A 26264-nucleotide genomic window follows, 5' to 3' on the forward strand; every position below is an offset into this window, starting at 1 on the left:
TTTAAATAATTACATTTTATAATTTTTATTATCGGTTGAATTATTTTTTTATTTTTTATATTTTTATATAAAAACTAAGTTTTTAATATTTATAATTATAATTTATAACCCTAACATCTTATATTATGAAATAGAGTAATATTATTTATGATTTTGTATTCCTAAAATATTTTAATTATTCGTTAGCTTATGTTTGGCTAATTATTTGATAATATTGTATCTTAAAAACAATAATTAAATAACTAATCATATTATAACCAATAATTTTAAATACTGGAAAATAAAAAATCATAAAAGATAAAAACTAATAATTTCATATCAAAAATAAAACACCGTATTTAATTTAAAATAAATAAAATGTGTGTAAATATAATACTTTAATTTATACGTATAATTCTATAACATCAAATAATAATCCTTTAACTATAAAATACAAATGACATTTGTTGTCAATTATGCTCAAAACCCAAATGCTTACAATTGGTTTCAATACAATAAAAAAAAATGTAAACCGGCTACTATCTCTTTTACGATGCTTGTATAATATAAATCACATTTCATCTGAAATAGAAGGAGAGAGAAGCCAAAGGATTAACAAAAACAGATTCAGATTAACTGAAAACTGTATTGTCCGATTGACTGAACGGAAGACAAGATCCGAACAAGTCGGAATTGATTATTATTCAGATAAATTTTGAATTAAAATAAAAAAGAGATGAACTTCTCTCGCTCAGTTTTTTTTTCTTTTTTTTGAGAAAGCTCTCTCAAATATCTTGAGGAGAGAAGGGAATGTCTTATTTAAACAAGTAAAAAAATACACACATTATCCTTTCATTTCAAATCCCATTGCAAGTAGAAGCTCACACCAAGAAATTGCCTTTGAGGAAGCTCAGCCGAACTTGATTTCGCCGGTTCAGAATTTCTTAAAGAAACCATAGATATGATCAGTGATTTCCTTGGGCTTCTCTTGCTGAAGGAAATGACCAACACCTTCCATCACCACCACTTCTTGTAGAAATGGAACATGTTTCTTCAAACCACCTTCATGTATGTATTCCTTTGTTCCGGGGATGTGGTATGTAGGGTCAAGATCACCCGTAATGTACTTCACAGGGACCTTGATCTGTAGACCATCCCACGGAGCCGTTAATTCCCAGCTTCTACACGTTTAGAAAGATAAGACCACGAGGAGTTATCATAATGATGTGTTGAGTAACTGGAGGCTAGATATATATTCATAAAAGACTTACAAGTTCATGGCGCGATAGTAGTTTAATCCACCAGTGAAGCCTTTTTGGCTAAACTTGTCTGCATAGAAACAGACGTCTTGCTCGGTGAACCAACCAGGTAAAGCAGGTGGATCAGGTAAATATCTGAAAACTGACTTTGGAATGCAAGGTGGGCGTGTGTTATGCGAAGTGAAAAAACCATTTACTAACTTCTTCGTATCAACTTGAGCAAAGTCTTCCTCAATATCTCCAGGCTCCTGGAATAAAGAAAAGAAACACTCTGATTCATTATATACAGATACCCAAATAAGCAAATGGAAACAACAAGACTAATCAAACTTGCATTTTTACTCATAGCAAACAACCATATAACTAAATAGAGTAAATGACTTTTGAAAGTCTTTTATATACTTAATATTGCCATTTTTAAATCATAAATATTGCAAATTGCATATCATATGGTCAGCTACTTTGAGCTTTGTATAGGTAGGTAATAAGTGATAGTAGGTCGCAGATTACATATATCCAAATAACATTCCTCATTGCCATAAAAGAAGTAATTGTTATTAAACGTAAAGAATCACAACTGATCTAAAACAACTAAACACCAAACAAGAAATCAGCTAAATTCTTTTGCCTTCGATGATTAACCAAAGTGGACAATGAAGAAGAAGGTCGATGCGCAACAGTTTCCAGTCCCAACTTTTTCACACTAGCTATCACTCGTTAGCCTAGTCTTAAGCAACCACATACCCAAATAAAGTAAATGATTTTGACTTTTTATTTGATTACTATTTTATATTATAAAATTACAGCTTTCTTATCATAGCTCAACTACTTTGAGCTTTGTATAGGTTGGTGTAGGCTTGCTGTTTCGGCTTATTTGGTTTATTCAGGTCGGATATTTTTGGTTTCGGTTAGTTTAGTTCAGCTACACTCCTGCCAAAGTAAACCAAAAAAACTCAGTTTGGTTTGGTTTTTGGTTAATTCCAGTTTTATATTTTCCTTGAAATAACAGATTTTGGGGTTTTGGTTAGTTTTTAGTATTTAACTTTTTTAAAAAACTTGGATAGTTTCGATTTTTTGGTTAGTTTGATTAATTCGATTTAATAATTTTGGTTAATTTTGTTTTTTTTTTAAACCAAACTCATCAAAAACCGAACCGAATTGAAAACCAAAATATTTTCAAAAGCTTTCTGAACCAAACCTAAAGTGAACCGAAAACCAAAATTTCGGTTAGGTGTGTTTGGTTCGGTTCAAATCCGCAGGGCCAGGTAGGTGATAGGTCCCAGATACATAGATCCAAACAACATTCCTCACTGCCATGCCAAACGAAGTAATCACCACTAAACACCAAACAAAGCAATCAGCTAAAGTATTTTGCTTTTGATGGTTAACCAATGTGGGCAATGAAGAAAAATGTCCATGAAGTAACATTTTCCACTACCTACCACTCGTTAGCCTAATCTTATCTTCACCAGTAATAAACAAAAGACTTGCGTCATAAGTCAGATAAAAACCCTAAAAGACATGGAAAGTTTCGATTCAAGTCTCACCTGGAACCTGCAGATGTAGTAATCCTCGCCGAACAAAGCCTTAAACGCATCAACAGTTTTCACAGAAGGATTCCTCGGATGAAACTCAACGCTCATGTTCACCAGCGCCTTGACTCGATCAGGCCGGATCATACACATCCACCACGCGATGATGGCTCCCCAGTCATGGCCAACTAGGAAAACCTGGTCAACGCCGAGCGAGTCCAGCAAACCGACGAGGTCTCCGACGATATGGAGTAGGGTGTACGATTCATGAGACGGCGGCGAGTCGGAATCGCCGTAACCTCGGAGATCAGGAGCGATTGCGCGGTAACCTAAGTCGGCGAAAGAGAGAAGCTGGTGGCGCCATGAGTACCAGAGATCGGGGAAGCCGTGGAGGAATAGGACGACTGGACCTGAACCTATTGAAGCTACGTGCATGTTGATGCCATTGGTGGAAACCGTCGTGTGCTCGATCTTCTCCATTGTTTCTTCTTTCTCTCTCACTCACTTGCTTCTCAACGTTCGTATTGCATTCATATTTATATTGTTTTATTTATAAACAATTGTGACCAATGAAACCTATAGTCTTAAATAAACAATTGTGACCAATGAAACCTACAGTCTGGCTAGCTATGAATGAAATTATTTTTCGGAGTCCAAGACCCGATCCAATCCAAAATCTTGATATTCAGATCCAGATCAAATTAGGGATAAATTATTTGGAATCCAAGATTGATCGAATCAAAAAAAAAAAATTTTATTTGTAATTTTAATATATACTACATGTTTACAGATTCAAATTTAAATATTCATGGATATTTTAATAGTGGAAACTGACATTTAAATAGTGAACTCACTTTCATTTTTGTAAAAGAAAAACTCACATTTCTTTAATCTAAACAAATACTCATTCCGTATACCAATAATTGCGTATACAAATAATTGATGATTTAATTTTTTATTTGTGTAAAAAAATGGTATTCTACTTCTAATTATGCATTTTATTCGAAACTAAAACATAAATTAAAATCTGAAATATGAGTAATAGAATTTTAGATCATGAAACAAATACAACTAACAAAACTAATCATTTAAAATATATATTTAATGTTATTAACATGTGTGCAAATCATACGACATCAATCTTTTAAATTCAAAGGGAGTAGCAAATTATGTTACCAAAGCCATTTTTAGTCAACATATAATGTTGTTCATGTGCTGTTTAATAAAATATATAATCTGGCTCTAACATCTAGGGATTAACAGCTATAATCTGGTTATAAACAATTTTGACCAATAAAACCTATAATTTTGTTATAACAGCTAAGGATTCCAAGACCCGCTACATTATCTTGATATTTAAATCCAGATCTGGATTCCAATCCAATTTACATTTTTAATTTAAACGTGTATATATATTTATATATGCAAATTCGAATATTTTAAGATGATGAATATTTTAGTGGAGAAAACTAGTATTTAAATATTGAACTAACTTATTTTATCAAACACGCAGACACTTCACTAATCAAACACAAATGATAAACTCAAGTTGCCCGAACCATATTAGATTCCATTTTAGTCAACATAAATTGTTTTGACAAAACAAAAATTGTAGTATAGATGATCTCTTTTAAATTTTCTTCTTGGTAACCTGCATAATTTGCATTTTATAGGATTCGAATCTCCGATTTTCTGGTATAAAAATATTAATAACCTATCAATTAAATCATTGGACTAAAAGATTTCCACATCAAAAATAATTTAACAAAATGATCTACTTAACATACATTTTTAGGAATTTTGTATTTTTTCTGTAAGCGTAACAAATATTGTGTCCGTAATTTATTTTTGTTCTAGAAAATATATTTGGAGTCAAAGCACATATATAATCTCCTCCAATCATAATAATACAAAAGATAATAGATTTTCTTACTTATTCACAAGTATAATGTCTTACCAGATTTCTGCTATACTTGGAACTTTCTTATAAATTTCGAATTATTAAACAAGTAAATACACATTATCCTTTCATTTCAAATCCATTACAAGTGGAGGCTCGCACCAAGTAAGAAAGCGCCTCTGAGAACTTGATTTCGCAGGTTCAGAATTTACTGAAGAAGCTATAGATATGGTCAGTGACTTCGTCGGGCTTCTCTTGCTGAAGGAAGTGACCAACACCTTCCATTACCACCACTTCTTGTAGAAATGGAACATGTTTCTTCAAACCACCTTCATGTATGTATTCCTTTGTTCCAGGGATGTTGTATGTAATGTCTAGATCACCCACAATGAATTTCACAGGGACCTTGATCTGTAGACCGGCCCATGGAGCCGTTAGTTCCCAGCTTCTACAAGTTAGAGGAGGATAAGACCAGATCAACCACGAGGAGACATCATAATGATGATGTTGAAATGAAAGACTTACAGGTTCATGGCGCGATAGTAGTTTAGTCCACCAGTGAAGCCTTTTTGGCTAAATTTTTCTGCATAGAAACTGACGTCTTCCTCAGTGAGCCAAGCAGGCAACGCAGGTGGATCAGGTAAACCTCTGAAACCAAGTGATTTGGGAATGCAAGGTGGGCGTGGATTACGCGATGTGAAGAATCTGTTTATTAACTTCTTCGTATCAACTTGAGCAAAGTCTTCCTCAATCTCTCCAGGCTCCTGAGACAAAAAAAAACACTCTGAATCATTAGTAATCTAGTATAGAGACCCACTTAAGCAAACGGAAACAACAAGACTAATCAAACTTGCATTTACTCACAGCAACAATATACCCAAATAAAACAAACGACTTTGACTTTCTATTTGACTACTACTGCCATTTCAAACTATAAAAATTGCAAATTGCATATCATATGCAGATATGCTAAGCTACTTTGAGCGTTGTATAGGTAGGTGATGATAGGTCCCAGTTTCCATAGATCCCAGAGAAATAAATGGTGTGTGGTTTGTTGAGTAAGTTCCATTTCAGTACACATTGTCGCATTGGTTCAAAACTAGTCAAGCAGCATCAAGGTTCCCCATTGCCATGACAGAACGTAATTGCTATATTAAACCTGGAGAATCACTACTAACTTCACATAAGCAATTACCTATAAACAATTTGCCTTTGATGATTAACCATTGTGGGCAAGGAGTAAGAAGGTCCCATGAAGTAACAGTTTCCAGTGTCAACACATTCACAGTACCCACCACTCTTACAAGCAACCACATAAATAAATAAAGTAAATGACTTTGACATTCTATTTGACTTCTACTGCCATTTTTTAATTAAAAAAAATTGCAATCTCAACTACTTTGAGCTTTGCATAGGTAGGTAATAGGTCCCAGTTTACATAGATAGATCCAACCAACCAACATTCCTAATTGCCATGTCAAAAGAAGTAATCACTATTAAGCCTGGAGAACCACTACTAACTTAACACAACTAAACACCATTAGCTAAAGTGGTCTGGTTTTGATGATTAACCAATGCGTGCAATCAAGAAGAATGTCCATGAAGTAACAGTTTCCAATGTCAAACACATTCACAGTACCTACCACTCGTTAGCCTAATCTTACACTCAAACACATATCACCCCAAATAAAGTAAATGACTTTGACTTTCTATTTGACTAGTATTGCCATTTTAAAATCACAAAAATTGCAACTTGCATATCATAAGCTCAACTACTTTGTATAGGTAGGTGACAGGTCATAAGATCCAAACAACATTCCTCATTGCCGTGTCAAAAGACGTAATCACTACTAAACACCAAACAAGCACTCAGCTAAAGTAATCTGCTTTCGATGAACAACCAATGAAGTAACAAGTTCATACCACTCTTTAGCCTAATCTTATCTTCAACAGTAATAACCACAAAACTATTGTTATAATATCTCAGATACATTGATTCCCAAGCCTCACCTGAAACCTGCAGATATAGTAATCCTCACCAAACAAGGCCTTAAACGCATCAACAGGCTTCACAGAAGGATTCCTCGGATTAAACACTACGCTCGTGTTCACCAGCGCCTTGACTCGATCAGGCCTGATCATACACATCCACCACGCGACGATCGCTCCCCAGTCGTGCCCCACGAGGAACACCCGGTCAACGCCGAGCGAGTCCAGCAACCCGACGAGGTCTCCGACGACGTGGAGCACGGTGTACGATTCATGAGACGGGGGAGAGTCGGAATCGCCGTATCCTCGGAGATCGGGGGCGATCGCGCGGTAGCCTAAGTCGGCGAGAGAGAGGAGCTGGCGGCGCCAAGAGTACCAGAGATCGGGGAAGCCGTGGAGGAAGAGGATCGCTGGACCTGAACCGATTGAAGCCACGTGGAGGTTGATGCCGTTGGTGGAGATCGTCGTGTGCTCGATCTTCTCCATTGTTTCTCTCAGTTCTATCACTCTCAAGTGGTGCGGTGCTTATGAACAACATTGAAATTTCATTTATTTTTTAATGGCTGACAATGGAAATAAACAATTGTGACCAATGAGACCTATAGTCTTATCTCTAATGCAGTTATAGGCCCATTACAATAGTTTTCTCCTCTTTACAAAGAAATGTCAATAGTATGGTCGAATAAGTTGTTAAGCTATCTCCAATGTATTATTTCAATTTTTAATCGAAATGTTGGCCCACAAGATAAACAAATTCAGTTATTCCGTTTGAACGATAGTTCACCGATTCCAAAAATAGTTTATAGAATTATTAAATCACTTATTTGTATTATATTATATTATATTATAAATTATTTATGTTTAGTTTTGATTTTTATTAGTTTATGCATCTTTTATGTAAGTAACATTTTGTGAAGTATTATATTTATTTTAATGTTATTGTATTATTTTAAATATTATTTGAGTATGAAATAAAAATATTCAAGATTAAAAGGACTATTTCATAACTAAAAAAAGTTTCATTCCAAAATAGAATAATGGGTAAGATTATTCCATAAATGCAGTAATCCTAGTCATTACTACATTTTAAAATTAAATATTGAATGAGACTAGAGAAGATTTTACTCCAAAATAAAGTTTAGAATCTCTACTAATAAAAGGGAGCTTTTGAGTCTCTATAGGGCGTCCACATCAGCGGAAAAAAATTATCCCGAAAGATGACACGTGGCATAAAATATAGTTTTACATTTTAATATTAATTATTTTCGAAAATTGTAAAAAATATGTAAACATACAGCATTAAAAATGGAAGCGTCCACATCAGCGGAAAAAATTTATCCCGAAAGATGACACGTGGCATAAAATATAGTTTTACATTTTAATATTAATTATTTTCAAAAATTGTAAAAAATATGTAAACATACAGCATTAAAAATGGAAAAACTACATTAAACATATGTAAGATTACTATTTTTCACTTAAAAAAAAAGACGGCTTATCTCCATAATGTAACATTACCGTTTTATAAAAAAAAAACAAAAAACATTATATATAATTTCGAAAATAATAATTATAAGTAAAACATACAACATAAAAATGGAAATACTACATTAAACATAAATATGTTTGACTTCTCTACTAATAAAAGGGAGCTTTTGAGGCGCTTGATGCTCTATAGGGCGTCCACATCAGCGGAAAAAAATTATCCCGAAAGATGACACGTGGCATAAAATATAGTTTTACATTTTAATATTAATTATTTTCGAAAATTGTAAAAAATATGTAAACATACAGCATTAAAAATGGAAGCGTCCACATCAGCGGAAAAAATTTATCCCGAAAGATGACACGTGGCATAAAATATAGTTTTACATTTTAATATTAATTATTTTCAAAAATTGTAAAAAATATGTAAACATACAGCATTAAAAATGGAAAAACTACATTAAACATATGTAAGATTACTATTTTCACTTAAAAAAAAGACGGCTTATCTCCATAATGTAACATTACCGTTTTATAAAAAAAAAACAAAAAACATTATATATAATTTCGAAAATAATAATTATAAGTAAAACATACAACATAAAAATGGAAATACTACATTAAACATAAATATGTTTGACTTCTCTACTAATAAAAGGGAGCTTTTGAGGCGCTTGAGGCTCTATAGGGCGTCCACATCAGCGGAAAAAATTATCCCGAAAGATGACACGTGGCATAAAATATAGTTTTACATTTTAATATTAATTATTTTCGAAAATTGTAAAAAATATGTAAACATACAGCATTAAAAATGGAAGCGTCCACATCAGCGGAAAAAATTTATCCCGAAAGATGACACGTGGCATAAAATATAGTTTTACATTTTAATATTAATTATTTTCAAAAATTGTAAAAAATATGTAAACATACAGCATTAAAAATGGAAAAACTACATTAAACATATGTAAGATTACTATTTTTCACTTAAAAAAAAAAGACGGCTTATCTCCATAATGTAACATTACCGTTTTATAAAAAAAAAACAAAAAACATTATATATAATTTCGAAAATAATAATTATAAGTAAAACATACAACATAAAAATGGAAATACTACATTAAACATAAATATGTTTGACTTCTCTACTAATAAAAGGGAGCTTTTGAGGCTCCATAGGGCGTCCACATCAGCGGAAAAAATTTATCCCGAAAGATGATACGTGGCATAAAATATAGTTTTACATTTTAATATTAATTATTTTCGAAAATTGTAAAAACTACTAATAAAAGGGAGCTTTTGAGGCTCCATAGGGCGTCCACATCAGCGGAAAAAAATTATCCCGAAAGATGACACGTGGCATAAAATATAGTTTTACATTTTAATATTAATTATTTTCGAAAATTGTAAAAAATATATAAACATACAGCATTAAAAAATGGAAGCGTCCACATCAGCGGAAAAAATTTATCCCGAAAGATGACACGTGGCATAAAATATAGTTTTACATTTTAATATTAATTATTTTCAAAAATTGTAAAAAATATGTAAACATACAGCATTAAAAAATGGAAAAACTACATTAAACATATGTAAGATTACTATTTTTCACTTAAAAAAAAAGACGGATTATCTCCATAATATAACATTACCGTTTTATTAAAAAAAAAACAAAAAACATTATATTGGAAGCGTCCACATCAGCGGAAAAAATTTATCCCGAAAGATGACACGTGGCATAAAATATAGTTTTACATTTTAATATTAATTATTTTCAAAAATTGTAAAAAATATGTAAACATACAGCATTAAAAAATGGAAAAACTACATTAAACATATGTAAGATTACTATTTTTCACTTAAAAAAAAAAACGGTTTATCTCCATAATGTAACATTACCGTTTTATAAAAAAAAAACAAAAAACATTATATATAATTTCGAAAATAATAATTATAAGTAAAACATACAACATAAAAATGGAAATACTACATTAAACATAAATATGTTTGACTTCTCTACTAATAAAAGGGAGCTTTTGAGGCTCCATAGGGCGTCCACATCAGCGGAAAAAATTTATCCCGAAAGATGATACGTGGCATAAAATATAGTTTTACATTTTAATATTAATTATTTTCGAAAATTGTAAAAACTACTAATAAAAGGGAGCTTTTGAGGCTCCATAGGGCGTCCACATCAGCGGAAAAAAATTATCCCGAAAGATGACACGTGGCATAAAATATAGTTTTACATTTTAATATTAATTATTTTCGAAAATTGTAAAAAATATGTAAACATACAGCATTAAAAAATGGAAGCGTCCACATCAGCGAAAAAAAATTATCCCGAAAGATGACACGTGGCATAAAATATAGTTTTACATTTTAATATTAATTATTTTCAAAAATTGTAAAAAATATGTAAACATACAGCATTAAAAAATGGAAAAACTACATTAAACATATGTAAGATTACTATTTTTCACTTAAAAAAAAAGACGGCTTATCTCCATAATGTAACATTACCGTTTTATAAAAAAAAAAACAAAAAACATTATATATAATTTCGAAAATAATAATTATAAGTAAAACATACAACATAAAAATGGAAATACTACATTAAACATAAATATGTTTGACTTCTCTACTAATAAAAGGGAGCTTTTGAGGCTCCATAGGGCGTCCACATCAGCGGAAAAAATTTATCCCGAAAGATGATACGTGGCATAAAATATAGTTTTACATTTTAATATTAATTATTTTCGAAAATTGTAAAAAATATGTAAACATACAGCATTAAAAAATGGAAAAACTACATTAAACATATGTAAGATTACTATTTTTCACTTAAAAAAAAAAGACGGCTTATCTCCATAATGTAACATTACCGTTTTATAAAAAAAAAACAACAAACATTATATATAATTTCGAAAATAATAAATATAAGTAAAACATACAACATAAAAATGGAAATACTACATTAAACATAAATATGTTTGACTTATCTCCATAATGTAACATTACCGTTTTATAAAAAAAAACAAAAAACATTATATATAATTTTGAAAATAATAAATATAAGTAAAACATACAACATAAAAATGGAAATACTACATTAAACATAAATATGTTTGACTATTTGTCCAAGTTCTTCTATTAAACATTGCCGTTTTACATTAAAAATAGAAAAATACGTAAAGATTTAAACATCTATCTTAAAATATAAAATATATACATTAACTAAATATAAAGTATAAGAAAGAGAAATACTCAATATATAGAAAAATAAATAATAAGTAAATATTATAAATATATAAATATACGAATTATATATACAATAATAAGTAAATGCACAATTATTAAAAAATGAAAAGAGTATATTAAATATTAAACATCTATCTTAAAATGTAAAATATAGATATTAAGTAAATAGAAAGTATTAGAAAAGGAAATACACAATTTAAAAAAATGGAAAAAATACATTAGTATTTAAACATCTATCTTAAAATGTAAATCAATCTTAAAATATAAAATTATTAGTAAATAGAAAGTATAAAAAATATAAATACACAATATAAAGAAAAATAAATAATAAGTAAATATATAATATAAGTGAATACCAAATTTAAAAAATGGGAAATTACATTAAGATTTAAAAATATATATTAAAATTTAAAATATAGATATTACGTAAATAGAAAGTATAACAAATGGAAATATACAATTTAAAAAATGGAAAACATACATTAAGATTTAAACATCTATCTAAAAATGTAAAATATAGATATTAAGTAAATTAAAAGTACAAGAAATGGAAATACATATACATGAAAATAAATAATAAGTAAATAATGTAAATATATAATATATGAATTATATATGTAATAATAAGTAAATACACTATTTTTTTAAAAATGGAAAAAGTTCATCAAGCATTAAACATCTATCTTAAAATGTAAAATATATAATATAAGTAAATACACAATTTAAAAAATGGAAAAAGTGCATTAATATTTAAATATCTATTTAAAAATATAAAATTTAGATATTACGTAAATAAAAATATAAGAAATGGAAATAAACATTTAAAAAAATGGAAAAAGTACATTAAGATTTAAGCATCTATCTTAAAATGTACTTCTATCTTTAAATGGTAGTAAATTATATAAAAATGGAAATACCACATTAAACAAAAAAAAAATGTATAATTTTACATCAAGAAAGTCCCTATAAAACTCATTATTCCATCCACATCAACCTCACACTATTAAGTAAAATTTCAAAGCACTCGAGCAAAAAAATGGTTTCACTATCAACTCTTGCCGTCCCAAAAACCTTTAACGACATTGAATGAGATTTTTTTATAACAACAAACTTTTTGTTAGGTGGATTCATTGTTGGGAAACCCGCAACTTCCAAAAGCCAAACTTATTCATGGGAATTGAATTGCTTTTCATAAACTCAAAGGTATTCTTACAAAAAAATGGTTTCACTATCAACTCTTGCCGTCCCAAAAACCTTTAACGACATTGAATGAGATTTTTTTATAACAACAAACTTTTTGTTAGGTGGATTCATTGTTGGGAAACCCGCAACTTCCAAAAGCCAAACTTATTCATGGGAATTGAATTGCTTTTCATAAACTCAAAGGTATTCTTACAAATTTAAATTAATCTAATCTATAATTTTATTGTTAATATTCATACTAACTCTTTCATGATCAAACCATTTCAGTTGATAACCATTCAAGCGTTTATCCCGAAACACTTCCTTCCTCGCCGAATCAGGTATTGGTTCATATTGGTTTAGTATTGTTTTTGGTTTACTAACCGGTTTAGGATGGTCTTATTGTAAATATAATTTAAGTTGGTTTAGCATATATTATGTTTAAAATAACTTAAATTAAATAATAATAATATTATGCTTAAAATATAATTTTAGAGAGTTTTCAAATATAGTTTACAGAACATTATAGGTGATGAATTTAATTTATTAAATTCGTTTATTACTTAAAACTAAGTTTTTTAAAAAACATACTGAGTTATAAATATCAATGATGGATTGGTGAGTATAACATGAAGACAAAAATATAAATATCTGATTTTCAAGATAAGAAATTTAGCTTTTATTCAGATACTCAATATATAATATCTTAAATTATGTTTAAAAAAATATACATAATTTATATATATAGATTAATCTTCCAAACTTAAACTATTATATTATATATGAATAATGTTTTTAAATAAAAATAATTTCTGATTTAAAATAAAAATAAAAACAACAAATGTTTATTTACAAATAATGGATGTAATTTACATTATACTATCATTTAACAAGTATTAGATACGTTTTGATATATCATTATTTTCTATTCCCAGAAAACAATAAATTGTTAAACATCAATATCATCTCGGTTAAGTATACGAACAACAAAAATTCAAACATCACAAAAAATATTTACATAACCATTATAATACAATAATTTAATCAAAAATACAATTAAAAAAATATTAAAAAGAATAGTTATATACTTAATATTTGAAAATAAAAGATATTTTTGCTAAAATTGTATTTACCTGGCCAAGGAGATCGACCATCTTTTTACGGATCGATCGAATGTTGAGCATGTGGTCGATCCAAAAATACTCTGCAGTTTAATAAAATCTCTAAAACATTTATTCCAACACTCAAAAGATAGTTTTGCTAAATATGATAACTAAATAGCCAATAAAATTACAAAAAAATATTTAAATAGTAAAAAATATGTTAATTTAACGTGTTAAAATTTAAAAATAAATTTTAATTATGACATGCATTTTAACATTTATATAAATATAAATCATAGCCTAAATATAAATAATTTAACAAATTAAATTAGAAAAAAATAAAAATCCCGGGCGTAGCCCGGGTTAATCCCTAGTCTATACTAATAAAGTAGAACAGAAACACTCCAGAGGCTGCCACGTCAGCAGACCCCGTTCGTTTTGCTGACACGTGTCGAAGGGAGAGGGGATTTCGTTTTTTTCTTACGCGAGAGTTTGGTTACGGGAGGAGATTTGGTTTTGTTTGGGCTTTTGTTTTTACTTTGGGCCCAAGTGATGTTGCTAGGGTTGACGTATGCTCACGGCGTTGCCATTTCCGCCTTCCTCTTTCCATCGTTTTTGCTTTCTCACCTCTCTGTAACGTAGTCTTCATTGAAATCGATCTTTAATTCGATCATCAATTTTCACCCCACCTCTCTTCCCACTCCATCTCATTTGCTCTTATGGACGACCCGGTTTTGTAACAGATCGGAGGTGGCGCTATAAATACGTGTGTCTTGGAGCGATGAGGATCTACAGCTCTGAGATTTATAGCTTAAGCAATCCGACGCGCCTTCCGATATGTCTTCATATGTTCTTCTCGCTAACTTGAGAGCAGGCCGTTGCTCAAACACCGCTGAAGTTCGTCTTCTGAGGTTCTGGGAAGCTCGCAACGTCAGGAAAGATGGAGAGCTTATGAGCCTTGACATGCTTCTCCTTGATGAACAGGTAAATCCGATTGTGTTCTGTTTCTTATTTATGTCAGTTAGATCTTGATGTTTAATTGTTTGGTTTATTCTTGACTCGTCGCAGTCTACGCTGATACACGGGAGCATCAACTCAAGCCGCGTTGACACTTTCCGGAGGCGGCTCAGTGAAGGCTCCGTCTACTCTCTCAGTGGTTTCGACGTGGCACGGGCTAACCCAAAATACCGACTCTCTGACTCTCCGGTGTCCATACGCTTCAATGATGGAACTTTTTTTGAGCCAAAAACTGACTCGGACAAGGACATTCCGACTGAGTTATTCAGGTTTCGCAGCCATGAACAGTTTCTGGCATTGGCAAATACTAACAGAGAACTCCCAGGTTTATCTCTTCTGTACTAATACACTTATCCTTCTCACCTCTACTGACGTTTATTAAAAAAAAAAATTTCAAGATATCGTTGGTGGAGTAAGTTCCGTGAGGAGCACGATCACCGACGGTCTACGCGGTCCTCAGCGTGTAATGGTGACTCTACGTTTGGAAGGGTAAGCTGTATATTTGTTTATCCAGTAATTGACATAGTCTTTGTTGCTAACACGACATCAAATTGCATCAGGGATGTCAATGTTTGTGTCAGTATGTTTGATGATCGTGCTGTAACTTTCCAAACTAAGTTTGACGAGCACGTCTCTAAGCCAAGGGTTATACTGTTTACAAGTATCAATCCCAAAGTTGTTGGAGGTAAGATACATGTTTTCACCTAAGAGCCCTTCATTAGCACGGTTCACTTACGCATTTTCCACTTTCAGGGAAGCTTTTTCTCAACGCTACGTCTGGTACGCACTTTTATTTCGACCGTGAAACATCAGCTGGAAAAGAGCATTATGAAAAGTAAGTGTTTTATGCTGAGATTGATATAGTTCACCTCATTGGTTTGTTTTCAACTGATTTATCTTGGGTGTTGTTTGCACACTAGGCTGGTTGGTGATGGAGCCAATTCGAGCTCTTCTAAATCAAAAGTGGTCTCAGCTCAGAAAATCGAGCCCTTGACCGTTGCTGAACTGAACCAATATGTCCTTGCCGCTGACCCACAGGTTAAATTATTCCAAACAGAATCTTTTATTTCGTGTGTTTCCTTCTAATTCTACGAGCATTCTTTTTGGTCTCAGGATATTGAGTTCCTATGCAAGGCCGAGGTGACCAGTCTTCAGTCGGATAAGGGATGGTGCTATATCGGATGCTCCAAAAGCGCAAAGAAGCTTCAGCGGGATGAAACATCTTTCACTTGTCTCTCGTGTGATAGGGAGAACGCTACGGGTGTGTTAAGGTTGAGATTCTTCACTGATCTTATTCAATTGTTTCAGATAAGTTGTCTCATAGCATGTGCGTTAGTTTATCACATTATCTCAACTCTGTTTACAGGTATCGGGTGGAGTTCTCGGTGGCGGACCATACGGATGAGGCTGTATTTGTAGCATTTGATACAGAGATTGCTAAGCTAACCAACATCCAAGCATCTGAGGCTGCACATATTTTTGTAAGCACTCAGCATATGTAACAGTAGCTCATGCTTCTGTGTCTTTGATCCATTTCCATAATCCTAAGCTTCTATTTGCAGGGTGCGGGTGTGAATGCTAGGGTCGACAGCGACTTCCCTCCGTTCTTGAATGAAGTAGTTGGAAAAACTTTCACTTTCCAGCTCAAGTTGGGTCAGTTCAACTTCACCTCCAAGCACCAGAGTTTCACTGTCTCCCGTATAATAAGTGAACACGAGAGAGCGCCATTGCCAGCGTTTGTTAACGATGTTAGTATTTTTAAAGTTATAGTTTACAAAATTTACAGCACTATATTGACACCGTTACAATGGTTTCAGGGGGGTGATCATGGACCAGCTGACAATGGAGATGGTGTGGCACCAAAGATTGATGAGAGTACCGTTGTCAGCAACAATGCATCGGCATCAAATGTCCCATATCACGGTTCTCAGGCTGCAAAAAACAGAAGCTTGTCAATGATGGGAACGTGAAGAAGAAGGCACACAAGGAGTAGATCAACCTGGATTGCATCATTTCCCACCGCTTACCTATCAAAAAATGCTTTATCTTTTGTTCATCTTTTTAATTTAAACTCTTTAGTTTCTTTTTTCCTAATATTATAGATTTGAATTCTATGTCTGGTGGATGTTTTAACGAATGCAATCTGATCTTTTTCTTTCGATATTATACAGTCTTCCGTTTTGGTGCTTTGATATTAACCTAAGATGCTCAAAATATTTGTTATCCTTTATGCTACACATTGTACTTTCAGTTTGCAAAAATAAAATAAAAACATAACAATTTTTAAATTTAAAGATCATGTAAATCATTTGAAGGCGAAGTTTAATATTTGTGGCCATGTTGAATCAACCATAAAATATTAAAATCATGTAAATTGGGCTTTCCGTGTAAATTATAAACCAAATACACTCTAAATTCTAAACCAACTAATTATGTGTTAAAGTTTTCACCATGTATCTGTGCTGATAAAAAAAACAATGAATAGGAACCTAATTATTATATGCGCTGCACACTAACTTATATTGTTCTAATATGGAGCAGATATTGCTTGGCACTGAAGTTATTTAAGATCGAACGTACATTCATTGGCACTAACTTTAAAATAAAGTATGAGCTATTTTGTGATTTACCTTAAAAGAAAAAAAAAATTAGATTAGCCTCTTTACCATGCAGAGTAAAAAAGTTTATAGAAAACAGTAACGGTTAACGATAGGTCTTTCAGCTACACACCATCATTATTTTACATTTAACGTTAGAGTCAATTAAATACACATTACTCAGCTGTTACGTACTTTTACTGGATCAATATCTAATATACCTAACACAATTACATATCCCAAGACTATTCTAAAATTACAAACTCTTGAGCATGGTTAAGGCAACCGCTAAAGCTAGATGCAAGAACAGCAAAGGAGGTGTCTCAGATAATCAGTCTCAGTCTGAAGCATCGAGTTCAACAGCATCAACCGTCAAGAAGAGTGGTTACATAAGAAAAGCAAGTCTGTTATTCACAAACTTCTGTTCTTCTGTTTGCTGGCATTTCCTCTTATTTTTATTTTGTTTTTTTCTGTTTGTGGAAGATTACTCTGTTTTGTCTATAAAGATTTAGATTTCCATGCTAAAAAAGTTAATGGATACTTAAAAAAGTTATAACATTTCTTATCGTGAAAAAGTAAAAAACGTTATTATTGGATTGTTGTTGCTTGCTTTCACTGAAGAACGCAGGAACGTGGAAAAACAAAATCAGTACGCAACAATCTTGATGACTATTTGAAACCAAGTTTTCAGGGTTATTAAAATGACTTACGACTTATCTACATTTAGGCCTCGGCCTATCTAATATTCATTCAAACATTACCTAACTTTCAAAAATGAAGTAAATTCAGCACAAACAACTAACTCCAAAACATGGCTACATAAAAAACATAAGAATTACAGCAAAAATGCAACCGCCCCGGGCGGGCATGCCACTAGTAAAAAATAAAGTAGGATTGGAGATGTCTTCAGTGGTTACCAACACATCAACCTAAATTTGCATTGGCTGAAGCACTACAACCAATAGCAAAACAGTGGAATGAAGATAATCTGCTACCTACTATTAACAGAAGACGATTGTAATGCAGCTAGACGCATATACATGCCTACAAAGTGAGGGAAAATTTTTAACCACATCCTTTTCAATTGCTCGTATGTACTTGACACTTGGAATCTATCAACTATATCAACAATGTGTCTACAACTAATATCTAAAGTCTAGAGAACAACATAACATCCATGTTATCACTACTTATATTGCCTACAACCAGGTCCGGTTATGGGAGGAAGCTAGGGGGGAAACATGAGCTTTCCGGCTCTCAATAGTCAATATCATCAAATATTTTCAATTCTCAATTTACAAAGTTTATTTCAGTTTAAAGGTAAAGTAGGTTAGTTTAATGCTGCTATTTTAGGTCCTTTTTTTCTTTTTAACAACTCATGACCGGTACTGCATATATCAAAATCAGATCAACAATCTCTGGCCTTTTGGTTAATGTGGCGTCTGTGGAACGTTTTTTTGGAATCCCTGGAAACAGAGCTAGGAAAGCAAATGAAGATGATTTGGAATGGAACATTTTTACTCGTGAACAATTAATGTATAATGTCTTTCTTTTTTTTTGAGAAAGGGTTTACTATTAAAACAATGTATAATGTCTTTGTATTGTATCCATCATTTATTCTAACAATATCTTCCAACTTTTGGATTCAGTAAATCATATGTCAAAAAAATGTAACTGAAATTATAATTATTATTTTATAGTATTCTCACATAAATGTCCAAAACTACAACGGTTTATTAAAGTTCTACTATGGACTAATAAAGTAAGAATAAATAATCAAATACAAGAAACTACGAAAGTAAACCGGCCATATACGGCACGCCACTCTGAACCATCCACTCATCTCCAAACAAGAAATTCGAAACCGTAAAGTTATTCGCATCGGTTGAGTTGATCACGTGATAACCTGGCCAAACCACCCGATTCGTGGTACTTGAACCGGGTCCGGTATTGTTATACTCAGCATAGTACAGCGTACTCAATGCAAAATCTCCATTCCACTCTCTCCAACCAACCGGTTCAACAAAACCATCCAAGTACGATTGCATGAAAACCGTACGTGAATACTCTTTCCACGGTCGTCCCAAATACGTTTTGACCGTATAGTTGCTCGAAGCCAGATCATCCGCAGGTCTAATCGTACAATTGTGGATCGAAGTTCCTGTGTTTTGGTTCGGGTCGGTACGACCTTGAGCTGTGATAGCGTTAAACTGGTTCGGTAACGCTTGTCTCGGATACAGATTACAATTTTGTAAGACAACAGCTGCGTTTCCGAATATGAAATCGACTGTTCCATATATGTCGCATTCTCTATAGAATTGTCTTAGTGAGTGAGTGTATAAAGTGTCTTGGTAAGCTTCGAAACTGCAGCTATAAAAGATGGAGAGATCGGCGCTGCTCCTCAACGCCACGGCCTGGTGCTTCTCTGGTCCGGCCGTGTTCCGGAAAGTCATGTTTACCGCGACGAAGTTCGGCGATGTCACGGCTGAAAGAATAAACACACAACGATTATTCTTTTTTTCTAACAAATACTATAAAACAAAACGATAATAGTTGACCCAAGATGAAAAAGAATTGTTAATGCGTCTTGTCACTTATTCACTAGTCTCCTAGAAGTACTACAAAGTGTGTCATATAGTGAGAAACGTGTTGAACTACAACGCATTTAAAGGTTGGGTTCAATTCTTTTTGGTTAAAGTCAATCCAAAAATATGCGTCGGCAACATGCAAAAGTGTTTTTGTATTTCTATTGCAAATATGACAAATATAGTAATTATTTTTAAAATACTCGTTTTAAGTATCATAAAAATTGTAAATTTGTGAAAATAAACTTTGAGCATATTAAAATTCATAAAATGAGACATGAATCTTAAAGAATTTAGTAACTCTTTGAATTCGAATCATTAGCTTTTAAAACTCATATACAGTTCAAAACTAATTGTGGTACTATTGGAACTAAACTTAATTATTTATATTTAAAAAAAACTTATTTATTTAAATGTTACTTCAAGGTACTTGTTTTGATTAAACAACTACACAATATTAGTATTAGTATTATATTTATATTATGAATGTCATTTTGACACTTTTGACAACATTAGCTATTTTCATAATATTATACTACAAAATTCATAATATTAATTTTCTTTTCAGATATAATTAGTAGTATTTTAACTAGCTTTTTTGAAGAACTTTTAAAACTATGCACCAATAGTATTTTAACTAGCTAAATATAGCTACAAACTAAAGTCATTCATGCATGTGGAATAAAGCATATCATATCTCTTATGGACGTACCAAAAGTGGCGGAGTTGAAAGTGGTCCAACCGTCAACGACGCTCCGGTTACCGGTAATAATCGTACGGTTGATTCCGTCACCGATCATCATTAGATACCTTTTGTTCTTAGCGATCAATACGTTTTCGTCATAAACACCAGACGTCACGTAGATAACAAAGTATCCAGCTGTACCGTCGGTTTTGTTCGGCGCCGCCGCAACTGCGTCCGTAATGGTCGTGAAATTCCCTGTTCCGTTTTGGTTCACCGTCACAATGTCACTCACAAGCACCGTGTTATCGTCATTGTCGTCGGCGAGCTTCCTCCTGCTTAAAGACTCGTAAACGGCGCGCGTCTGTTCCGTCATCTTTAACGGCAAAGCTCCGTTACGAAAGTGACGGAGCGGCTTGTTGTGAGAGTGAGTGTTCTTCGGGTGGGCCCAAGAGTAGCCGGTTTGTTTCTTCTTCTTTGGGACCCACCCTTTGGTGAACAAAGCGAGGGAAACGCTGAAAAGCTTCGTGTCGTTAATGAGAGGCAATGCGACGCCGTTCCGTATGGTCCACGAGGAGGAAGCCGCGGTGTTGACCCCGTCGAGACACGTTTGCTCGTTGGTCAACGCCGCGGAAAGAAGCGTTTGGATATCATCGGCTTTCGAAAACGACAGCGTTTTGGACGATGCGGTGACGTTGACGGTCTCGAACGACGTTGTGAGATAGTCCGTAGTGAGGCTAGCTAAGTCACGGCAGTCTTGGAGAGCTCCAACGGCGGAGTGTGATAATAAGCCTTTGTTGCGTTTGAGGTATTTGTCTATCGTGCGTGTGAATTTTCGCGACTGCGTTAGTGACTTACGTAGGGAGAAGCGGCCGTAGTCCCGAACGTCCCCTTGTGACGTTTGTGGGAACACTGACTTGCAGAACTTGGGGTCCGGAGTCGTTTTGCAGATGCTTGAGGAAGAGTTTGATGAAGAAGTAAGGATTTGAGAAGCAATGAAGAGTGTTTGAAGAGACAAGAAGAGTGTAATGAGCAAGAGTTTTGGAAATGTCATGTTTCTGTTTATTGTATTTGTTAAATGAATGTTTTGTATTTTGGAGAATTAGGTTTAGTGGGTTTATATAGAGTGGAGGAGGTTGGGAGGTGGTCCATATAAATGTTACTGACATGGAGAAAATTTTCACAAATAATCTAGTATAAATGTAGCTGTTGTGGCCATATTTTCAATTGTTTTATTCAAAATCTAAGTTATGTGATGTGTTATTTAAATGTTTCCCCTTTTTATTTTAATTATAATATAACAAAACAACAATAATGGCCGATCTATGTAGTTTTTTTTTCCAAGTCAATATCATGGAGTCTTGTGTGAGAAAAACGCGTTGTTACGTATATATTATATTCATCGGACATTGCATCTCCAAAGCTGCCCAGCTGTTTTTGGTAAAGATCTATGTCCGTTCATGTCCTGGCTCTAATCGGATAATGATGGAATACTATATTACGAGATATCGGGATATGTATAACTAACTCACCAGTGTATTAATTATATATAAATATTTATGCGTAAAACTACAATGAATATAAAGCTTGAATATTATGCGTATTTCGTGTTAAAATAAAATAAAATCAATTTATGAACTGCTCAGATCCTGTAGAATAATTATTGTCGATGGCGGTGGCAATGTGTTAGGCAATAGTATGCATATAATGTATTACTATTAATGTATGTGTTTCAAAAAAAAAAAAAAGTATTACTATTAATGTATATTCTCTATAAAACTTTCGTTGTTTCGCCTAAATTAACTATATTAGGTATGGACTATTTGACTTATGAGCTCAAATAATTAAACAATAATTGTCTAATTACTTTCTTTTTCTTTTGTAAAGTTGTGATAATTTATCTATTATTGTACGCCTATATGCACCGGCATGTTATACACACACATTTAGCTTGTAAATTTACAACCATTACCTCTTTTTTTTGGTCAAACAAATTTACAACCATTACCATAATTCATTTTTGTAGGTGTATATTTACTACACAATTATCATAACACCAGCAGATTCAAAAGGAAAAATAAAAGAATGAACGTCGGTTTTGTATATTCGAAGGATTAACATTAACTTCTTTTTTTTTGTTCAAAAGGGATTAACATTAACTATTCTTGTAAATTACAAAGATATTCGTCTGTTTGATTTTTTCTAGTTTTTGGTGTTGCCAGGGATTGAAAGAAAAAATCTGCAACTTATTTTAACCAGATCCAAGCCATATTAAACGTGACTTTTGATTGATAAAATATTTATGAAATGGTATTTAAAACGTCATTTCGCTATTATGCATCTTATCAAACCAAAACTATAGTTTTATGCAGCTTCCTATTTTTAGTAGAAGAGAGATCTCGTTAAGTTAAGAGTAGCATAAGAATTTAAGAACATTTTCCCATTTTTCAACATTTTAAAATATGTATTTAATGTGGTGTAGAAAAATTGTATGAGCAGGAATATCTTTTTGGGTCAACACGCAGAAATAATTGAGACTGAAGAAGTGTCAACTGTCCAGCCACATTCTAATCACGTCCTGGTCCACCTTAAGATTTTGCATTTTTAAACTAAATAAATATTCCTAAACCTCATGAAAACTTAAAAATTCTGCAGTTGTGTTGACTAAACTGGTTATTCAGTAGTTAGCATTCCTTAATGTTATTTTGCTAGTACTATTCTGTTTGTATCTAAATATTATTGTTTGTCGCATTAGTTGGACAGTACTGCATATTTTTCTTTGCTGGGGACCTTTAAAAGAGAATATGTGTTAATGATAAAATTGCAGACGGTCCGAAAGCGATGGAGACTATAGGCAAAGACTTGCTGTGGAATCAAATTAGCCAAACACTTTTCTTTAATATAACCTTCATTTCTTTGGTTGCGTTTTTATTTTATTAAACTTGCATGTCATCATAGTAATCCTTTTACGTTAGTTTTAATTGCTTATATTTGTATAATTTTTTTTTGTTAACAATTACAGACTCTAAAATTCAAACTGATAGCACATGTCTATGCGGACATGTGTATAGGGTGAATCCTAACACTTCTGGCTAGTTTGTGTGTCATTGTTTTGGTCGCTCTTGATACATGTTTCATAGCAAAAGAGTTGATTTTTTCTTTGCATCTTTGGTACTCTTCAACGTATATGGCGAACGCGGTCTATTCTTATGGTGTTCACTAACTCCAAATAATTTGTCGCAAAGTTAAAGTGCTCATATATTTCATGGCTCATTTTCGAAAACAATGGAGAAAGACTACAATGTACATTCTTTATCTCATCAATCCATCATATCCTTATAACGAGCAATACCATACCAATCATGTACACTGATCACATTCTTTCCAAACCTATTTATATAACACTATCTTCATGTGTGTGGGTCTGGTTATTCTCTCTCTATATCCATCTGATATGCATTTTAATTCTCACTGTCGGATACCAAAATAGGATTCCGTCCAAAGAATGTAATCTGTTTGTTAAAATGTTTTGGGGTCTCGATCTATATTTTATACGACTTATTACTTCTTTCTTTTTAAATATACCGTAGTATCTATGTAAATTGATTATTCTTATTTGATAGATTCCATCATAGATTCCACATTAGCAAATACTCCATCTGTTTCAAAATACTTGATGTTTTAGATGAATGCACAAGAATTAAGACATACTCTTTTTTCTAAAAAGTAACATTAAAAATATAAAGTAAAACTAATTCAGCCAATCACAAAACCTACGATAAAACATCATTGATGACACAGTTTTCTGTAAAACTAAAACTAATATAAAAATATCAAAACATCAAGTATTTTGAAACATTTTAAACTCTCCAAAACATCATCTATTTTGAAACGGAGGGAGTATCAAAAGCATTGGAATCTTTATGGATTTATGGGATACTAGAAAGAGTCCAAGTTCTCAGTGTTAGTGGAAATTCACAAAATATGATTTCTTTTGTGGTAATTTTATATTCTTGGTATTTGAGTAAGTACAATATGATCATACATGGAAAAATTAGGAACTACTTATTGAATTTGAATTCGTTCTATGTAAAGATAATAAAGTTTTAAAGGTGAAGTTTTAAAAATGCTTTATTAAATCCTAATATGCCGTGAAATCTTAGAAAGCTTAATATAAAACTTATATGTATATAGAGTTTCAAGTTTTAGAGCATCTGCAACTTCACTATATATTTTTTTTTAATTGAGTTTCGGGTAAAATATGTACTAACCCAATTCTACATTTTATTTTATAATGTGTAAAAATGAGCTTATTCTAAAATGGAATATCATTCGAAGAAAATTCACTCCATTTGAGAATTACTCTAAGTAAAAGTTTACATTAGAATTTTACTCTATTCTCTTACATATGTATTTCCTGAATTTAACAGAAATTTATAATTATCTTAAAATACAATTATGTTTGTAAATAGAACATAGTTTATCTCCAACAATCATTATAAATATTTTTTTATTGCTTTATGAAGATAGAAGTTTTACAAAAAAAATTCGTCTCACAAAGATTAGAACTTTGTGATGACAAAAAAAAAGATAAAATTTTATGTTTTCAGTGTAATTTTTATCTTTTAAAAAAAATTCTTGGCCATATACTTTTGGATAGAAATGCAATTGCTTGTTTATTAAATATACTCAACTAAACGCATTAATACTACTTCATTGAAAAAGTAGACGTGGTAATTAACTGAATTCAGTTTCCTAGGTACGGTTCTATAGTCAAATCGATAGCTAATTACACTCATTTTCTAAGTAAAGTTTACCCCGTAATTCCAAATTTAAAGTATCGTTAAGCAATGAAGAATTGCGCCATGCTTTGAGTTTGATTAAATGTAAAAAGTTAATGGAAAACAGTGACACGTATAAGAATGTAAGGAATGGAGAAAAATGGCACGCATGTCATCCTCAACTTTTTTCTCTCGTCAATTTAACTCAATTTGTTTGCCGACATAATTATACCGAGATAGACATACAAAAACGGCACGCATTATATAATCTGCAATTCTACGTGTATGTAATGTCATTATGGGAAGCTTTGAAAATCTTTATGAAGGAACGTATCAAAATTTAAGAACATACAACCACAAGATAAGGGAGCATTTATCTTGCAAATTGATCTATAACCAATGTAATTTTATTTATACAAAAATCTCCAACTTTTACATTATAGTTTTCTTTCTAAATATATAGTTGAAATGTACATCCTTATTTTTAGTTTTACATTATTATTTTTCTGTCTGAATAGTGAATATACAGTTGACATCTACATCGATATATTTTGGGAGACACTTGTTATATAAATGCAGCTTAAAATGCTTCCTGCTCCTGGATATGTAAAAATATAAATATAAATTATTTAAAAAATCGTAGATTTACAATTTAGTTTCAAGAGAAATCGAACTTGTGATTCTCTAACAACTAAGGGCCTGACTGGTTCAAACGCAGCGGTTGCGGTTACGATTACGGGAGTTTGTGGATGCGGGCAATTGCGGTTTCTAACGGTTTTAAGAAATTTGTACGACTGGTACTGCGGTTAAAAATTGGTGCGTTTGCGGGTGACTTATCACTGGTTAACTACCAAATACGGTAACAGTCAAATAATAAATTAACAATATTTACATTTAATATAATTATAAAAATAT

General features: G+C 32.2%; 4 protein-coding genes across 4 annotated transcripts; 1 reads left to right on the forward strand and 3 right to left on the reverse strand.

The window, feature by feature from the left end:
• Positions 1-39: 39 nt before the first annotated feature.
• LOC103836757 (epoxide hydrolase A) lies at positions 40-4419 on the reverse strand. The gene is made up of 3 exons (XM_009113049.3): positions 2786-4419; positions 1251-1486; positions 40-1160 (listed from the first exon to the last, which is right to left on the reverse strand). The coding sequence occupies exons 1-3, from the start codon at positions 3248-3250 to the stop codon at positions 914-916; spliced, it is 948 nt and encodes a 315-aa protein (XP_009111297.1). The 5' UTR covers positions 3251-4419; the 3' UTR covers positions 40-913.
• Positions 4420-4656: 237 nt separating this feature from the next.
• Positions 4657-7223, reverse strand: LOC103836756 (epoxide hydrolase A). The gene is made up of 3 exons (XM_009113048.3): positions 6681-7223; positions 5196-5434; positions 4657-5118 (listed from the first exon to the last, which is right to left on the reverse strand). Exons 1-3 carry the CDS (start codon positions 7143-7145, stop codon positions 4872-4874), a joined length of 951 nt encoding a protein of 316 aa, XP_009111296.1. The 5' UTR covers positions 7146-7223; the 3' UTR covers positions 4657-4871.
• Positions 7224-13969: 6746 nt separating this feature from the next.
• LOC108869708 lies at positions 13970-16896 on the forward strand. The gene is made up of 11 exons (XM_018654468.2): positions 13970-14671; positions 14756-14916; positions 14959-15029; positions 15103-15193; positions 15265-15389; positions 15458-15539; positions 15625-15742; positions 15818-15975; positions 16071-16185; positions 16267-16452; positions 16522-16896. The coding sequence occupies exons 1-11, from the start codon at positions 14525-14527 to the stop codon at positions 16672-16674; spliced, it is 1407 nt and encodes a 468-aa protein (XP_018509984.2). The 5' UTR covers positions 13970-14524; the 3' UTR covers positions 16675-16896.
• Positions 16897-18961: 2065 nt separating this feature from the next.
• LOC103836758 (probable pectinesterase/pectinesterase inhibitor 41) lies at positions 18962-23384 on the reverse strand. The gene is made up of 2 exons (XM_009113050.3): positions 20599-23384; positions 18962-19786 (listed from the first exon to the last, which is right to left on the reverse strand). The coding sequence occupies exons 1-2, from the start codon at positions 21620-21622 to the stop codon at positions 19092-19094; spliced, it is 1719 nt and encodes a 572-aa protein (XP_009111298.1). The 5' UTR covers positions 21623-23384; the 3' UTR covers positions 18962-19091.
• Between the last annotated feature and the right edge of the window lie 2880 nt (positions 23385-26264).

The sequence above is a fragment of the Brassica rapa genome, chromosome A09 (assembly GCF_000309985.2).
Source record: "Brassica rapa cultivar Chiifu-401-42 chromosome A09, CAAS_Brap_v3.01, whole genome shotgun sequence".
NCBI lineage: Eukaryota > Viridiplantae > Streptophyta > Magnoliopsida > Brassicales > Brassicaceae > Brassica > Brassica rapa.

Excerpts from the sequence above, each read along its gene's own strand:
- LOC103836758 (XM_009113050.3), bottom strand. The coding sequence starts at position 21,622 with ATGACATTTCCAAAACTCTTGCTCATTACACTCTTCTTGTCTCTTCAA. Across the intron at positions 19,787-20,598 it reads TTTCAACTCCGCCACTTTTG|CCGTGACATCGCCGAACTTC; the intron begins GTACGTCCATAA and ends TTATTCTTTCAG.
- LOC103836757 (XM_009113049.3), bottom strand. The coding sequence starts at position 3,250 with ATGGAGAAGATCGAGCACACGACGGTTTCCACCAATGGCATCAACATG. Across the intron at positions 1,487-2,785 it reads ACTACATCTGCAGGTTCCAG|GAGCCTGGAGATATTGAGGA; the intron begins GTGAGACTTGAA and ends TCTTTATTCCAG. Across the intron at positions 1,161-1,250 it reads TACTATCGCGCCATGAACTT|AAGCTGGGAATTAACGGCTC; the intron begins GTAAGTCTTTTA and ends CTAAACGTGTAG.
- LOC103836756 (XM_009113048.3), bottom strand. The coding sequence starts at position 7,145 with ATGGAGAAGATCGAGCACACGACGATCTCCACCAACGGCATCAACCTC. Across the intron at positions 5,435-6,680 it reads ACTATATCTGCAGGTTTCAG|GAGCCTGGAGAGATTGAGGA; the intron begins GTGAGGCTTGGG and ends TTTTTGTCTCAG. Across the intron at positions 5,119-5,195 it reads TACTATCGCGCCATGAACCT|AAGCTGGGAACTAACGGCTC; the intron begins GTAAGTCTTTCA and ends TCTAACTTGTAG.
- LOC108869708 (XM_018654468.2), top strand. The coding sequence starts at position 14,525 with ATGTCTTCATATGTTCTTCTCGCTAACTTGAGAGCAGGCCGTTGCTCA. Across the intron at positions 14,917-14,958 it reads TCCATACGCTTCAATGATGG|GACTGAGTTATTCAGGTTTC; the intron begins AACTTTTTTTGA and ends CAAGGACATTCC. Across the intron at positions 15,976-16,070 it reads AACGCTACGGGTGTGTTAAG|GTATCGGGTGGAGTTCTCGG; the intron begins GTTGAGATTCTT and ends CTCTGTTTACAG.